The sequence below is a fragment of the Dreissena polymorpha genome, chromosome 5 (genome assembly GCF_020536995.1).
Source record: "Dreissena polymorpha isolate Duluth1 chromosome 5, UMN_Dpol_1.0, whole genome shotgun sequence".
NCBI lineage: Eukaryota > Metazoa > Mollusca > Bivalvia > Myida > Dreissenidae > Dreissena > Dreissena polymorpha.
Genome location: NC_068359.1, coordinates 53,871,318 through 53,890,767, shown reverse-complemented (window position 1 = coordinate 53,890,767; position 19,450 = coordinate 53,871,318). Strand labels below are relative to the sequence as shown.

Below are 19,450 nucleotides of genomic sequence, written 5' to 3'. Positions count from 1 at the left end.
CCGATTTCGTATGATAATTTTTAATAAAAAACATTTATTTTAAACGCACTTATACGTTAGTAGTATTATTCTTCTTTTTTGAATGTGACAATTGTTTTTAAAATTGTCATTATTCCAAAAGTGCCATTGAAAAACAGGAATGTTAACTATGTATCATTTCAATTTACAAAACACTTCCCTCTTTTACTATATGCAGCCTAAAAAAGAGGACATGCCTAAATTATATTTCACACACTTGGATTGTAGTTCTTCATACGTTTGCTTATTAAGGTTTGTCATACCATTAGGCAACAATGTCGAATGTATTTTGATTCTGACGTCTCTGTCTTTTGGACATAATGGCATTTTAAGGCGTCACAGTTTCAATTAGGGATTCATATTTCAGGTTATTAATACATGTAGGGCAATTGGAAATAATGTTACAGGTTATTGTATTGTCTCTGTATTTGGACAGCAAGACAAGTCCGAACCTCACACTCATATTAAAGCTTCATAAGGCCATGTAGAACCTTCGGCAACACGGTCACATGTCCGTCTAATTGTATTGTCTCTATATAAGGGCAGTAAGACACACATGCAACTGTTACATAGTGGCCTTGTAGTGCTTTTGACAGCACTGCCAGAGGTTCTTTTGTAACCATTCCCTCTATATTTGGACTCGATAACAAGTCTAAACCGACATACCTACTTTGTAGTATAACATGTTTGAGGTTCTCAAGACCATGCACAGCCTTTGGCAACAATTCAACAGGTTCGTCTATATGTATTGTTCCTATAATTGGACAGGAAGACACGTCTAAACTTTCAAACTTGGACTCTACTTTTATTTTTTTAGCTTCTAAAGATCTTGTAGGGGATTTGGCAATAGTGTTTCAGGTTCTGGCAATAGTGTTTCAGGTTCTTCTATGTCCATTATCTTTATATTTGGACACCATAACAAATCCAACCCGTGACACTTGCATTTTAGTGATACCTTTTTTAATGTCCTGAAGACCATGAAGAATATCTGCCAACCTTATCACGCGGTCATATAGATCTATATATTTCGTTTTTGACTAGATCGTCTGATATTTTTGGACACGTAGACAAGTCCAACGCGTCATACTTGCATGTAAGTGAAACCTTTTTAAACTTGTCGATGTTTTTTGGCAAGAATGTAACGGGCTCCTATATATATATTTCCATTATATTTGGACATGAAGACAAGTTTACTCCGTCAACATTGCATTTTAGTAATACCTTTTTATGCTTCTTATTACTAGGATGTGAATAATCAAGCCTAAATGTTACTGGTTCTTTTAAATATATTTCTTCCATATGTTGACAGGTAGACACATTCAACCCTTCACACTTGCAGCTGAGCCATATTTTCAGCGTTTGAAGACCATGCAGAAGATTTGGCAACAAATTCATGTGTACATTTACATATATTTGCCATAAGTTTTGACATGATGACACGTCCAACCCGTCGCAATTGCAAATAAGTTTTAACGTTTTCAGCTTTTGAAGACCATTTAGAGCATTTGGCAACCATATTATAGGTCTTTCTATGTCTAATGTCTCTATATTGGGCATAAAGTTAAGTCCAAACCGTCACACTTGCCTTAAAGTGATACGTGTGTAAGCTTCTGAAGACCACGAAGAGCATTTGGCAACAATGAAACATGTTCATTTATATTTATTGCCTCTATATTTGGGCAGAAAGACAAATCCAACCCATCATACGCGCATTTAAGTGATACCCATTTCAGCTTCTGAATACCATGTAGAGCATTTGGCAACAATGTAACAGGTTCCTTTATATATATTGTCTCTATATAGCAATCACACAACTCTATAAATAAACAATTTCGTGCTTTCGAATCACTGTTTACAAAGTTATTTCTTATGATCTTAACAATCAAACACAAATATATGAATAAACAATTACGTGCCTTCCTACACTGTTTACAAAGTTATAAATCATAACCTTAACAATCACACAACTATATGAATAAACGAATCCGTGCTTTCCGATCACCGTTTACAAGTTATTTCTGATGACCTTTACAATCACACACAACTATATGAACAAACAATTTCGTGCTTTCGGATCAATGTTTACAAAGTTAATTATCATGACCATAGCAAAGACACAACTATATGAATAACAATTTCGTGCTTTCGAATCACTGTTTACAATCGTATTTCTCATAATCTTCACAATCACACGCAAATATATGAAGACACAATTCCATGCTTTCGTATCACTGTTTACAGAATTATTTATTATAACCTTAACAATCACACAACTATATGAATAAACGATTCCGTTCTTTCGGATCACTATTTACAAATTTATTTTTAATGACCTTTACAATCACACACAACTATATGAACAAACAATTTCGTGCTTTCGGATCACTGTTTACATAGTTATTTCTCATGACCTTCACAATTACATACAAATATATGAATAAACAATTCCGTGCTTTCGGATCACTATTTAAAGAGTTATTTCTTATGACCTAAACAATTACACGAATACATGTATATTAATACACAATTCAGTGCTTAGATCACCGTATACAAAGTTATTGCCCATGACCTTAACAATCACACACAAATATATGAATAAACAATTTTGTAGTTTCGGATCACCGTATACAAAGTAGTTTCTCATGACCTTAACAATCACACAAATATATAAATAAAAAAACCGTCTTTCGGATCACTGTTTAGAAAGTTATTTCTCAAGACCTTAACCTTTACACACATATACGAATACACAATTCCGTGCTCTCGGATCACCGTATACAAAGTTATATCTCATGACCTTAACAATACCACAACTATATGAATAAACGATTCCGTGCTTTCGGATGACTATTTTCAAAGTATTTTCTTATGACCTTAACAATCACACTCACACACACACACACACATATATACATACACAATTCCTGGCTTTTGGATTACTGTTTACAAAGTTATTTCTCATGACTTTTACAATCACACACGACTAAATGAATAAATAATTTCGTGAATTCGGATTACTGTTTACAAAAATATTAATAATGACCTTAACATTCCAACACGAATATATGAAAAAAACAAGTTCGTGCTTTTGGATTACTGTTTACAAAGTTATTTCTCATGACTTAAACAATCATACAAATATATGAATAAACCATTCCGTGCTTTCGGAACACTGTTTACAAAGTTATTTCTCTTGACCTAACAAATCACTTAAATATATGAATAAACAATTAATTCGTGCTTTCGGATCACTGTTTACAAAGTTATTTCTTATGACCTTAACAATCACATGAAGATATGAATAAACATTTCCGTGCTTTCGGATCACTTTTTACTAAGAAATTTCCTATTCCCTAAACATTCACATAAATTTATATATGAATAAACAATCCCGCGCTTTGCCTAAGTATTACCTTAATCTATTTTCATAAGTTAAACTTACGTATAGTAAATTGAATGAATGTGCAGTTATTGCGCACGTCAAAATTAAAAATACAAGAACATAAGGACTATTTTGTAAAGTAGAAAAGGGTCTTTCAACCGCTAAACACGCAATTTTTCAAATACTATTATAAATTATGTATTTTTAAGTCGGATGCATCGATAACATTTTGAAACGTGGTGGAATTTTAAAACACACTACACCAACTGTTTTTGTTTCCTATTAAGTAATTGCGTGTAATTTCGCCGCCCGTACATTTATCTGGTTTCTTTTGCGCAATCATCCATTTATTATACATGTCCAATACACATCATTTTCATAATCGTCGAAACTCGATGATTTCTTCCCTGCTTTGTAACACAAACATATGTGTAAACTTATCGGCCATCAAACAAACTTTACGAAACCGGAATTATGCAAACTTAAGTATCCTTTTTCATTAAGAGTTTCCTATGTGAGATGAAGTTCGCGATAAAAGTCTTACTTGTAATTAATAATTATTATTATTGCTAAACAATTGTTGTTTTTTTCACTTTGAACTATATGAGCAAAGTTTACCTCCCATTAGATTATTGCACTTGTCCATGGGATATTTCGTATGCCAGTGGTATGTTTCGTTTTTCGTTTATTTTTTAAAGCGTTGCGTGGGATCGTGGGAAAAGAAAAGCAACGTGTTTTATGCTAGGTTATGGATTTTAAGAATTGCAAAAGGATTTATGTTAAAACTTTCGCTAAATTTTCTAAGATATAAAACAACCATTTTTTAATACAGAAAAAAACACCATTGGAATATAATTTCATTGAAAAAAACAATAACGTCGTGTTGGATAAGAAAAAAAATCATGGGAAAGGCTATTTTGAACAACAAAAAAATCTTGACAGAAGTGGAAACATTATATAAAAACACGATCAATAATGTATCCCAAAGAAGCATTTTATCGCTAACTTTATCTTAAATATTAATATCTACAAGGAAAAGGATACTTGCCGTTGCGGAATTTCAGTTTCACACATTTTTTGATGACCATTGTACGATATATATTGTTACATTTTAAGACACGTGTGCTGCGAATGGCCGTGGGTACTGGGTTATATGTTTTCAAACTGTTTTGGGTTCAAGTCAAACTACAAGGTGGTTCTTCGTCAATTATAACATCCTAAATGCCTTCAGCAATTAATAAAGAAACGTGGCGAACAGAAAATTATCGCTGCATTGATTCCAACAAAATAAACGCCTACATCGGGTACGGCCTGATAGTTGAAGACTGATTGACAGGATGATGTGTCTTAATTGTCTCAGAGAAAATATAAACGCCTACATGAAGTGAGCCATGATTGTTTAGGACAGATGGTTTCTTCGTGAAGTCCCACAAAACGTTTGCCTGCAGCGAGTTTGGCATGACGTTTGAGTGTGGTTTCAGCTTTGTTTAACTGAAATGAAAACAGTTCCGTCGAATGAAAATGAGTCGTTTAATTTGCATCGAGCACGTTGTGGGGGTTAAGGACCGATTGAATAAATCACCCATTTCAATCGATGTTTTGATAAATAAAAACTGAGACACAAATATTCGACATAAGAAGGTCAATGGTGGATTGTTAAAAATATATTGAAATTTGAGTTTAGATTTCAATAAATAAATTCATATATGATTGAAATACTTCTTTAACCTTTTAATATTAATTCATTGAACGAGCTACTGTATACAGTAGTTTGCAAAGTAAAATACTTAATCTATTGATACACTAAAGGATTAACGGCACAGGCTAATGTCAGTGAAGTTCTTGCCATAACGAATCATTAGCGATTATGAAACCTAAACAAGATTTGTTTGTGAAACACTATGTCCCACCATATATTTGACCTTTGACCTTGAAGGATGACCTTGACCTTTCACCACTCAAAATGTGCAATTCCATGAGAAACACATGCATACCAAATATCACGTTGCTATCTTCAATAATGCAAAAGTTATGGCTAATGTTAAAGTTTGACGCAAACAATCAACAAACCAACAAACAAACAGATAGGGTAAAAACAATATTTCCCCCAGTATAGAGTGGGGGACATAAAAACTAAACCGGACCATACTTCAAACCGCGGATGCCGAGATCAATATGTGTCAACGTACCTATGGGATTTCTGCGGATTAACTGTTTTGGTTCCTATGGAATATAAAACCGAGTGTTTTAAAGACTGGCCACAGATGCAGATTGTCAAATAATGAATTGAGCGATGAGTCAAATTTTAATCTTAAATAATTCCAATCGACCAATCCTGATATAATTCATATAATGTAATCGATTACCATTAATATTACCATAATTTGAACACATGTATCACGCGTTTTTATATATGTTCAGACAGAAAATTAGGATACTATTAACGTGTACTGCTAAGCAGCATACATGCTTCATTAAATAGTTTTACCAATGGACATGCTATTATAAGGAACCTGAACAGAGTTTTAATTAAATATTTAAACAGTAAATTAAAATATCGTTTTTTAGAAATTTGGCTTCAAAACACATATATAAAATCTACAAACAATCTCTCTCAAAAGTGGAAACAAATATAGTGTGCAAAAACTATTCTCACTTCTTTTGGTCTGTCAGTTATGACTTTATATGACGTTTTGTATATCAAATTTTTTGCGAAAGCGTTCAGTAACATTTCAATTGGACCCTGGGCAAAACAAAATGAATCATATTCTGATTATGATTACATAGAAGTATGTAATATTATGAAACAGATTAAGTAAACATAATACATTTGTGTTGGTTTGCGTTCACAACGAGTTGTGTTCATTGCCTTTCACAGTGCCTACTTAAGTTACTGTTTTTGCGTTGGTTAACCGAACAAAAATCTTAAAATACATGTATGAGTAACAATATATCTTCGTTTTACTTAAATAGGAAACAAAATTCCGGTGTTATTTAATAGGACACAACCTCTGGTTTTGTAAAAAAAAACTACGAAACTTATGAAATGATGCACAAGTTAGACATGTAGATTACTATGTTTGAAAATGTTTTTTTATGCAGTAATTCGTTTGAATTCAATTCAAAAATGGCATTTTGTTTTAAAAAGGGAAAAAAACTCTTCCGGCTTATTTAAACATAAATACATATGTGAATTAATGGAATATCAGATGATGTGAACCATGTTTTTCAAGTTTTAGCAGCAACTTTTTTAAGTCATGCGCGGCCAGAGATTTTCATTTTTTGCTTAAATAGACCATAACTATTGTTAAAGTCTTAATCATCCGAAACCAAAATATGAAGGGGTGCAATTACAAATGCTAGATAAAATGTTTGTAATCGTCACTCCCTTAAGCATAAAGTTTTGAGTTACACCCGACAGAGGTTAAAACTGATCTTTTTCAAAGCGGTCAAACCTGAAAAATGTCGAGATCAGATCCAAAAAGAGGCGAGCCCAATCCGGTTAACATGTTTATAAAGATAAAACTATTTTGTAGCGAAGCTGGTTGAATTACCTGCAAATTTACACCAAACGATTGTTCGTTATATATACATATATAAGTGCTTAATAAATATATATGGTTCTTTTGAAATGTGTCTATATATTTGTGGGAAATACCGTCGTTATGGTTGTTTAAACATAACGAGACTTACTTTGATAATATCGAGTTACCAAAGGCATCACTATACGGTTTCTTTCTTGAAATCCAAAGAGGCCGGTTTCTCATCAATTTCTGAATATAGAATTAAAAGCACATACAAACATTTTGCATATTTCACTCATCGAATGAATATAAACGGAGTCAAATAATGGGTTCAGCGTCATGAAAAATGTATATTCGCACACAATGTGTTGTTCCTTTTTAAACTGCAACCAACAGACTTATAAAAACATTTCGATTCCATTTGGATAAGCGTCACATGCTGTTTTCACAAACAAAGTTCGATTAAATGGCATATCGCACACACGTAGTTTGGTGATTTGCCGGCATAAAATAATACCCTTTAGGCGCTTACTTAATTTAAATATGGTTAGCAAACTCAATGTTAATGCTTCTTAATGTTTATTACATTTATGTTAATGCTTCTTGTTTAATACAGTTTATTTTTATATGTAAACTGTGAAGTAATTTTACAAAATTATGAACAGCACGACGATATATATTTAGGCTTGATGTATTTTGAATGTAGATTATATTAAATAAAAATATACAACAAAACGACCTGAATGTCCGGAACTGCCGAATCCACTTTCTCCGCTCCCCAAAGTTTCATTATTTTTCCCTTAGGGTGTTAACCCAGTCACCAGTGCTACCTGTAAAACCATGCTTGAACATTACTGCCGAATCCACTTTCTCCGCTGTCCAAGGTTCCATTATTTTCCCCTAAGGGTGTAAACCCAGTCACCAGTGCCACCTGTAAAACCATGCTTGAACATTAAGCATATGCAACTTCACACAACACATATTTCGCTATAAATTCTATTCACAAACAAATACATTACATTAATCATTCCAAAGTCAAAGAGTTAATCGAAACCTCTTTTGGTGCATCTTTCATGGATAGAGTGTCTTCATGTGCAAATGTGTTATCCACTGTGATCATCGGCACTCCCTCAGTATCATCCGTGTATTCTGTATTAATGTTCACAATGTTCACAATTGACTTCGGAGACTGAAATGTATATCAATTTAATCGACGTTTGTGTGTCAATTGCTACATGTGGTTTATTTGATGTGATATATAAATTAAACCTACTCGTTAGTGTATGTTTGCAATATTAAATGCAAATACTTTCCGAACATGAATGACTGATTGGTGTTATAATCAACATTGAGAAGTTATAGCCAATTTATAAGTTAAACCATTCAATAGCCGCAAATACATGTAAACAACTGTCATTCTGTCATATGATACAATTTGATACGCGTGCTTTTTGCTGACGCGATTATAAATTATCAAATCCATAACGTGATTCGTTTTTAACATTTGGCATGACGTCCATTACGATTGGCATTAATATTAAGATTATAAACTTGACGAACAACTATGGCATCCACTCCAAAAGATGTTCATATGATAATTTCTAGAATCCTCCTTATTTCAGCGGTAAGTATGAAAGGGGCCATTACTTTTTATTACTATAGTATTGTTGTTTAAGGTAGTACCCACGTATAATACAAATATTTGAAAATAAAAGAGCACTTACGGTCGTTTACAAACCATGGTTTATGGATGTTTAATAGAAATTAAAGGGATTATAACAATGTCGTTATTTAATACTTGGGAAACTTATACAACTTTACGTGTACCGTATGATGTTATGTAAGTGTTCACTCAAATTGGAACGTTTCAGGACTGTATTGCTATGTCACCTAGATACATCGCGTTATGCAGTTCGCGCTTGGTAATCATACGTCAAGTTTGTAGTTTAAGTGTATTATTAAACAGTGAAAATGAAAATCATACCAAAAGGTACATGATTCTGTATTCTTCAAATAAAATAAGAACTGTTATGTATGTGTTAATCTAGATGAATGAACAAGTTTGAATGCGATATGTTTAATTTTAAAAATATATGTATCACAATGCATAATTTAAGATTCTGCTCTTGTTCTCCTTCTAGTTATGTTGAACGTGACTTTCTATTATTAATAACATGCCATTTACGTTACCTTGGTGCGTATGATTCGCTGTACATTACCTGAAATATAAAAGGTATTTAAATATTATCTATAGTTAAAGCGGGTATATACGATTTTTTATATGTGTATATGTATACAAAATAGGCAAGGAAAATTACACATTAAAGCCGAATTTCATAAAATGCAGCAAAGACAAATTAGCGCCCCGAGCCGATTGTGACGTACATATTTTCCTACAATAACCGAAGCATTCGTCTTTATATAATAAAACGTTAAACTACGAGGGGTGTTCCTGAAGTTCGTTGATTTTCGCTATAACTTATTAATTTGCTGGTAAAAGTCAATGAAATTTACATATTATACAAACCAATTATCACGGACTTTATATATAAGCTAAAAATGCATGAATTGCATAAAGCGCGTTTGAAACGCGTTGCCATAGAGACCTCAGTAACGACATTCGGCGCACGCGTGTATTTTATTATAAGTATGAGCGTTACGCGAATTTAAATTTGGTTTTAATGTCGTTGATAAACAGAATTTACGGCAAATTTCACGTTACAGCGCCTAAGTCCTCCTTACAGCCCGGATTTGGCCCCTATGGACTTCCGCGTCTTCCCGGAAGTTAAATCACAGTTGCGCGGTATTCGCTTTGCAAGTAAACAGGAACTTACAGTTGCAGCAAATCGAATCGTGTCGTCTTTTGACGCTGACTGGTATAGAGACACTTTTGACAAGTGGATTTCCCGACACATAAAGTGCATTCGCGTTGGAGGTGATTATGTGGAAAAGATTTGACAGCTGTTAACTTCATAACGTCATTGACGTTGAACAGAAACGTTACACGTGCGTCGGTGTGCGCATTGCGCACATGTTTAAATCACTGATATATATTTATTGTTTTATGTATTTCCATGATATTTGGAGATTATATTTGGAAAGGACGAAATATTCTTAACATGCTATTTGTTTGTCCATTTATGTTACCAAATGAAAGTTATAGCGAAAATCCACGAACTTCTCGAACACCCCTCGTAAGTTTAGATGCACATCGTACATGTATGGTATACATGCTGGCGAATTCGGCTGTACAGCCGTTTTCAATTTCAGAATTGAATATCTGGCTTATTTCGCATTTTTCGACACATGTTCTTCTTAACTTTTATTTTAATTTATATTGAAATACATATATAATACGTTTTTTACACAGTTTATATACATTCATAAATATTTGACAAAATCGTATATACCCGCTTTAATGCATGCAATAGTAACATTAAGTAATAAAACGTGTGCATTCATAGTTATGTATTATCCATATGTGATCGATACATTTAATTGTACGGGAAAATAAGTAACGGGTATGTTTCCGGTCTACTGACACGTTGTATTTTATAGTCATTCTAAAAAGGACCTTTTCACAGATGTTTGCATGTATTGAAGTTTGGCATTAAATGCTTTATATTGATTCATGTAAACATCGGATCTAAAAAGCTCCCTTAAAAAACAACAATAAAATTAAAGAAAGAAAAAAAGTAAACCTCAACTGGACTCGAACCACATGACGGATGTGTTGTATACTTTATATAAGCAATCCTCGTAGTATCACAAAATATAACACCAACAGAACTCTCCAAATTATTCAATCGTTTAGCGTTGCAACGCATCATAATTTCCAGGTTTTTAAATCGTCAAAAGATGCATATAATGAATATTTTAGAGCATGGTAAATATTCATTATTACTGTTTCCTCACAGATATCATAACCACAACAAAAATTTGCGATTCTGAAACATTTTTTTCTATTTTGTCAATTTACCAAAACGTGAAAAGGCCTCTTAAATATTCAATGCATCAATAGAAACTTTGTATCATTTGAGTATGTACAATAATAAACATCATACCTTTTAATAACTGTCGTCTGAAGAATATGCCGATTAAAATAAGGATTAAAATAAGTATTGAAATAAATGAACTTATTATGATTCCTTTCATCATCCTTAGAGGTTCATCGACAGATTGACCTGAAAATTGAACAATGTGACAATACTATGGTTCACGGAATAAAACCTTTCGAAACATACGTTTAACATATCATTTTAATTATGCCCCCATTCGAAGAAGAGGCGGTATATTGGTTTGCACATGTCGATCGGTCCGTCGGTCGGTCGGTCCGTCCACCAGTTGGTTTCCGGATGATAACTCAAGAACGCTTAGGCCTAGGATCATGAAACTTAATAGGTACATTGATCATGACTGGCAGATGATCCCTATTGATTTTCAGGTCACTAGGTCAAAGGTCAAGGTCACAGTGACTCGAAACAGTAAAATGGTATACGGATGATAACTCAAGAATGCTTACGCCTAGGATCATGAAACTTCATAGGAACATCGATAATACTGGCAGATGAACCCTATTAATTTTCAGGTCACTAGGTCAAAGGTTAAGGTCACAGTGACTCGAGATAGCATAATGGTTTCCGGATGATAACTCAAGAATGCTTACGCCTAGGATCATGAAACTTCATAGGTACATTGACCATGACTGGCAAATGAACCCTTTTGATTTTCAGGTCACTAGATCAAAGGTCATGGTCACAGTGACTCGAAACAGTAAAATGGTTTACGGATGATAACTCAAGAATGCTTACGCCTAGGATCATGAAACTTCATAGGAACATTGATCATACTGGCAGATGACCCCTATTGATTTTCAGGTCGCTAGGTCAAAGGTCAAGGTCATAGTGACTCGAAACAGTAAAATAGTTTTTTGATGATAACTCAAGAATAATTAGGCCTAGGATTATGAAACTTCATAGGCACATTAATCATGACTTGCAGATGACCCCTATTGATTGTCAGGTCACTAGATCAAAGGCAAAGGTCACAGTGACTCGAAACAATAAAATGGTTTACGGATGATAACTCTAGAATGCTTACGTCTAGGATCATGAAACTTCATAGGAACATTGATCATACTGGCAGATGACCCCTATTGATTTTCAGGTCACTAGGTCAAAGGTCAAGGTCACAGTGACTCGAAACAGTAAAATGGTTTCAGGATGATAACTCAAGAATGCTTACACCTAAGATCATGAATCTTCATAGGTACATTGATCGTGACTGGCAGATTACCCCTATTAATTTTCAGGTCACTAGGTCAAACGTCAAGGTTACAGTGACTCGAAACAGTAAAATGGTTTCCTGATGATAACTGAAGAATAATTAGGCCTAGGGTAATGAAACTTCATAGGTACATTGATCATGACTGGCAGATGACCCCTATTAATTTTCAGGTCACTAGGTCAAAGGTCAAGGTCACAGTGACAAAAAACGTATTCACACCATGGCTGCCACTACAACTAACAGCCCATTTGGGGGGCATGCATGTTTTACAAACAGCCCATGTTAATTACTATTTATCATGCATAATAACGCATTCATGTCATTTGCTACTTAACTAATAAGATTGTATTGAAAGATATAATTTGATAGTGCATACATTGGAATAATGAAACTCTATAGCTAATATCAGGAGATAAATTCGTATTGCCAACCGTTAGTATTTTATTAAGTTACCAGTTTCCGATAGACAGCAACATATACAGTAAAGAACACTATATGCAATAGGACATAGAACAAACACTTGATTAAAGCTGTGATAACCACCATTTAACAGTCATTTCAAAGCACTGATCTGATAAATTGATACATTTAAAATTAACCTTGTATATTGTTTTATCGTGAGAAAATCGCAAAATGCATATTTAATGTGTTTAAAGCAAAATTCGTCTGAATGCAATCCATTTATAATATATATATATAGCGTATAAACATGTATTTGCAGTTCTTAAAGGGACGTGACAGCAACAATTTAAAAACGTCGGTTAGAAAGTGACAATTTCTTACATTGCTTGCAATCGCTCCTACCACGATGATCGGTTTCAACCATTTCCGACTGCTTGTTGCCGATGGACAGAACTTCTGTTCGGATCATTTGCAGCAAAGGATACAAGATCCGTGCTGTCACAATTTGTTTTATTATACGTTTCACAACATGTATATTTTCCCAATGTGTACGTTGAGTTCTTTATGTACACGAAAGCTCCCTCGTCCGTGTATGTCACTGCATAGTACTTTGCAAGAATCGAGTCATATACATGACATGAACCAACTTGCGCGTCGCAATCTGCTATGATTCGTGGTGTGTTCGAAAGGTCAATAAAGTTGATGGTTATGTCAGTGTGAGAAGAACATTCAAATGTAGCAACTATTTGAGCTTCATGTTGGCGAACCAAAATGGCACTGGTCATGATAAAACCTGAAATGAAATAATACAATTTAATTTAAGTAATTAAACCAAAACCATACAATACACTATTGGCTGTTTCAAACAAGGCTATTGTCAAGCAATATGGTCCCTTACCGGCTCCACCATTGTCAGAAATTCCACCATTTTCAGATTATTATTTTTTTACAATTTTTGACGTAGGAACAACATACATGTAAAATGACGTGCATAATGTCCATATTGCCATCTATCCATGTTGCAAGTTTCATGAACAAATATTAAGAACTTTTAAAGTTATCGCAGGATCCAAACAAAGTGTGCAGGATCCACTATTTTCAGCAGTATTTCTAGTTTTTTGTTGCCATAGCAACCAGAGTCCTTGACGTAGGAACAAAATGAAATGACGTGCAAAATCTCCATATTGACATCTGTCCATGTTTCAAGTTTCATGAAAAATATGAAGAACTTTTAAAGTTATCGCGGGATCAAAAAAAGTGTGACAGACTAACGGACCGACGGACTGACGGACAGACGGACACACAGAGCGAAAACCATAAGTCCCCTCCGGTGAAACCGGTAGGGGACAATAAACTAACAGAGGAGTAAACCGAATATGAATCTTAGAGAAAAAAATACACTGCATCGTTATAACCTAGGTAATAATTTAATTTGCTTGTTAAATCTCTTGTGCAAATGTATCATAGACGCCTTTATTTGGTTTTGGGCGTGGACACTGACATGTAAATTATTTCGACGAAGCAGGAAACTGTTGAGCCGTTAACGCATTGTATTAGTAATTAAACGTTTTGCTACGGACAGAAACAGGGCTAAATGAACATGATCATCGTATACCTTTATATTGCACACATTGTTGCTGCAGTTTATGATCTTGTAATAATACTAATATAACCTTGAAAAGAATCACACTGTTATTAAGAAATATACTTTTACTCAGGAATGCTATTAGACACCACAGTGAGCTCATGACCTAAAACAGACCAAGGTAAAATATGTTCTAATTAAGTGTAGCAGAGTTCGGTATAAGGAGAACTTGCTATATGACCTATGTTATAGTATCTGTCTGATTTGGAACCGGAAGGTCCCGGGTTCAATCCCTATTGTAGTTGGGGATTTTCTGGCTTGTTTAAATTGGTACACAACGTCAAAAAACCCACATGTGTTTCAGACGTCCCTCAGATGTCGTGGCCTTGGGAATTTCGTGGAAGAATTTCTCAATTGGCACGTGTGTGTGTGGCAGAGTTCTGTATAAGGAGAACTTATACTGCCTTGCCAGATTAGCTAGCTTTAATAGCGAATTGGTATGGTGTATGGCTAATTTGGAACCGGCAGGTCCCGGGTTCAATCCCCGTGGTGGTCGGGAATTTTTCTGGCTGGGTTACATGTTCATATTCCAAACTGCCATAGCCGCGTTTACATGCAAATATGTATGATATTGCTTCTGCCAGAGCCCCGGATACCAGGTTTTAATTTAATCTGCACAAACTTATTTTTATATAGAAATGGTGATAATTATGCCTTAAAAAGACGAGGGAAACAATAGCTGTGTGCCGTTGAACTTGGTCATAACGACGGAGAAAGACCGTAACAATTTACAAGCGAGACTGGCCTGCCATATGAACAATAATAAAGGCCAGTAATACATTTCACAGGCCTCAATTAGTAGTGTGTTACGCAGGAGGGCCGAGAAGCTTTGCAAAATCAATTCAAAAAGGGAATTAACGACTGTTTGATTAAAGATAGGGCAAAATAGCGAAAGAAGCTCGATTTGGGGAAATAAATTAATCGTGTTAGTCTCAGTTGGGGTAAGCATTTACAGCTATAAACAAATCGGTACATACTTTAGAGTTTTTGCGTTTACTTAAAATAAATTAATATATTCAATGTTTTTACCTTTCAATATCTTCATTTTCAATATCACGCCATTACAGTAAACTTTAAAGAGTGACGAACATGATAAAGCTGAAGATGCACATTAATTTGATTAGACACAGATCCATTAACATATATATCAAACTATGATAGTCGTTTCCTCTTTCGATCGGTAATCTTGCTAGATGTTATTTTCTTTGCGAGTAAACTAACTCCAATTTACAACCACTCCTTTCATGCTATTAAATTCGTTAATTTATATTAAAATATGTTATTTGTATCCAAAACATATTCTCCGTCGTTGAATGACACACGTTTTTCATTAATCAATCCTTTTAAAGGTTGTCCGTTGTTAATTTGATTGTATTTATCATTTTCGCTGAGCATCGTCATTTTTTTAATTGTCCACAATGTTTGAACAAGAATGAGACATGTGTGAATGAAAGGTTAAATCGTTTATGTCCGACTACTTTTGCGAACCAATAGTAGCATCAACCAATGATTTTTCAAACACAAATAATTGATGTAAAATGCTTGCGGAGTTATATTTATGGTTTAAGAAGGCATTTGCTTTTTGTTTTAATGGATTTCTTTGAAAGTTATTTTTTTATGATTTTTTTTTTTGGCAACAAGGCCTGGGTTAAGTGGTTACGAACTTTAAAATAATGTAATTAATTTTGTAACAAATAACTGGTACCATGATTAGCATGAGACAATAATTTTAAAAAACAAATGTAATTGATGACAAATGGGTGAAAAGATAATATATAGGGTCTATTAAAGCATTTTATGTTTGTTTTAATAAGTTACTTTGAAAATTCTATGTTTAATTATTTTTTTAGCAACTAAGGGATACACACTTTCAAAAACTGTTATAGGTTTTTAACCCAAAAAATGGCACAATGATACTACTGGATGACATGCACAACTTCTCCAAAACATTTATACTTATATTGATTATTCTTGAAACTGTATCTCTCCTATTCACTTAAAATACCACTAATCATCAGAAAATTCATACAGAATGATGTTTACATTTTTTCCCCATATATATAGCCTCTTTCCCTTTTTTCAGCCACACGTTCTTCTCAGCCACTTAAAAGAGGTATGTTGCCTTTCTTTTACTAAATGATAACATTTTCTACACTTTGAGACATTTCATTTAATATTTCACGTCTTAACAACACCCAAAGGCGAATAAATTGTGATATCAAGTAATTCCATACCAGCATGACCATTCTAGGCGGGAAACCTAGCAACCCTGATTTGTTTATATCTTCTTATCAATCTGTTATATGTGTCGTGCATAATTTTATCGGAAAAAACATTTAATGTTTGTTATAACTTTGAAATAATTTAACATTGGCCATAAAATAAATTAGGTGATATTGTAATTGACTGATAAAACCTATGTACGGATTAAAAAGGAATATTTTCTAAATTCTATGCATTTTATAGTAAATGCGTAATCTTTGTCTGAATGTTTTTCAAATGATAGAGAAAATTATATAAGATTGACGACTTATATATAAAAAACATTTGTGTTTTAGAAGTTTAAAGATAAATATAAGTAATAAGATTTATCAGATATTGGTCATAATTTCCGCTGAATGGCAACCTACGGATGTAATCCTTTGCATGCACCCTATAAAAACACGACGATGTTTCAACACACTTTTCTCGCTGACACGTTTATGTTTAAATTTGAAACAGTGTATTCTGTATCGAATACCACATCGTTATCGACTTTATAGGCTGGAGCACATAACCCGACGTGCAAAATATGGGTGTACTGCGACCTAACCAATATTGGGTCAATTTTCCAAGATGGCGGATACAGCGTACAAAACAAAACCTAAGTCAAGAAAGTCAATTATTTCTTGCTTTAAAGGTACACTTTGGATGAGTTTGTGGTTTAGATAGGTAAACTTTAATAAGTTCTTGCAGTTTCAGTGTTCCGTAACCCTTGCATTTTTGATAACATTTTGCACCCATGGACAAGAGAGAGCGCATTGCAACTCGAGGCAGCCCATTGGGTTATAAAGCTTAGAGTTGAATTATTGCAAATAAGTTCCACCCAATATCATTATTGTTTAACACAGTCTTACCATAGGCAGAACAGGCATTAATATCCTTCGTAATCCATACACATATCCTTTGCTTTTTGCGCAATACAGCTAAATTTAAAAATTGAACAAAGGAGGGTAATTTTTAATGCGTACTTAGATGACATCACCTAAACTTACTCACTAGTCACTAACGTAAAGTTCTCACACTGCAAGTTTACACCAAAGATATATAAATAAACAAAATTCATGTTTACACTGTTCATTGTAATATGACTACCTTATTGTAAAATGCCTTTTAGCTATGCAACAGCAAATGCAATGTTGAACTCACAAGCTGTCTAACACACAGGACTATTGTCTTGCAAAAATCGATAAACATAGGGCGATGCAAGCTGTATTGTTTATTGTACAAAGTCTTAATCGAGTTCGAAAAGGCCCGTATGTGAAACAACGCAGTGGCGTAGCTCACGGTCTTATTCCCAAATAAATCAATAACGGCTCTACTAGATGAATGCAATTCGTTTCATAACAATGACAACCAGTCATAAAACATATCCGATAAAATCCTGCCCATTCATCATCACATAAGCACTTTTTGTTGGTGTCTGTAAATATATTATTGTTTGTTCCAAAAACTTTGTAAAATATGGCTCTTTGAAATATAGTATTGATTCGCACTATTTGTTTTAGCGCGTGCGCACCGTTAAATCCATTCTTATTGATTTCGTGTAACCTGATATATATAGAGAGAGAATAACAGGTTACTGCCTGATCGTTTTGTAATATATCAGGCGAGGCTTACAATAAAATAACGGCGAGGCTTGCCGAGCCGTTATTTTTTTCGTGCCGAGCCTGATATATTACAAAACGATCAGGCAGTAACCTGTTTTTCTGTTTATCTTACCATTGACACCACTCACCCCGTTTTTCAAGAAATAATGAAAAATAATCGCTACGCCCTGGAGACGCTACATTCGTTTTTCGCGTATGAATCTTTCTAAAAAAGCATTGTTCTTCAACACGGAAAGTAGCGCCATTTAATGTAATTTAATAACGCTGTTTCTTTCTCTTTCTTCTTTAATTCTGCAACAAAACTTAAAGCAGCAATACTTTATTACACAAAATGAAAGCATATATTATACATTTTAAAGGCAAAACTTGATAACCGTTGTAACATGTCAAGGCCAGTGCAGTCGCTCTTCGCAGTGTGTCGTAGTGCCAGTGACATCCGGTGCCACGCCCCCCTGCAGAGTGGTACCCGGCTTGCGTCGTTCATGAGCCGGGACCATGCTGCATGATGTGGAGCCAATCGGATGGACGGAGATGCCTGATGGGATGACCATGCTCGCTTAATTGCTACCCGGTCCGCGGACGTGTGCAGACGTGTTCCATGAGGTAAGTATTGCCAGGAAGATAGATGCCCTGAGGTTAGTATTTCCAGGAGGATAAGTGTATTAGCCTGTGACGGTAGGTATTAGACTGTGCATAATCATGTGACTTAGTGTCTTGCCCTGGAGGTTTAGCCTGTGCGTGGGGTATGTATTCCCAGGAGAATCGGTGGTGTGCAGCCGACGACGACAGCGGACGAGCGTTTCTCTCGAAGAGTGTACTGCCGAGGACGACATCTGCCATCCTGACAAGGTTTACAGTCGATGCTCATGTGAGTGTTTTAGTCAAGTGTCGTTGTTAGTAGTTGCTGTAATTGCAGGCAAAACCCACTGAAGAGCTAACCTTAATAAACATCACAATGGTGTCCAGAAGTGGGATTAGTGTCGTTGTGTTTTAACGGTTAAGCTAGTTAATTTATATTTCTGTCATCGGCATCGTAGAATTTTATTTGGACCATCGCATCGCATTTAATTTGCAGTTTTGCTATTCACTTTTCTTTTTCTTAAAGTGGTCTATGCCATACTTGTTGTACGTGACGCAATATTCGTCTATTTTTAGACGTGTGCAATAAACAGGCGACCACGTGGTCTTATGCTAGAACAGTCTAGACTTTCCCTTGTCTGCATTCTAAGGTCGCGTGATATTTGGCGCGAATTGAGTGCATTGCAGTTCATGCACTGGAGTGGTCGAATTGCTACATGAAGTAAAACACATGTGGCATCACTAA

At 34.7% G+C, this 19,450-nt stretch overlaps 1 protein-coding gene across 4 annotated transcripts; it reads right to left on the bottom strand.

Moving 5' to 3' along the window:
• Positions 1-1,789: 1,789 nt before the first annotated feature.
• LOC127830933 (uncharacterized) lies at positions 1,790-17,630 on the bottom strand. Of its 4 annotated transcripts, XR_008026332.1 has the most exons (10): positions 17,374-17,618; positions 14,321-14,363; positions 12,994-13,405; positions 10,989-11,108; positions 9,115-9,143; positions 7,979-8,113; positions 7,755-7,855; positions 7,094-7,173; positions 5,590-5,623; positions 1,790-4,891 (listed from the first exon to the last, which is right to left on the bottom strand). XR_008026332.1 is itself a non-coding variant. In XM_052355870.1 (8 exons), the coding sequence occupies exons 2-7, from the start codon at positions 13,079-13,081 to the stop codon at positions 7,167-7,169; spliced, it is 480 nt and encodes a 159-aa protein (XP_052211830.1). In that variant the 5' UTR covers positions 13,082-13,405; positions 17,374-17,616; the 3' UTR covers positions 1,790-4,891; positions 7,094-7,166. The 4 variants fall into 4 exon arrangements, 2 of the variants coding, with proteins under 2 accessions (XP_052211830.1, XP_052211831.1); XR_008026331.1 differs by having other exon boundaries at positions 5,590-7,173; positions 17,374-17,630; XM_052355870.1 differs by lacking the exons at positions 5,590-5,623; positions 14,321-14,363 and having other exon boundaries at positions 17,374-17,616.
• Between the last annotated feature and the right edge of the window lie 1,820 nt (positions 17,631-19,450).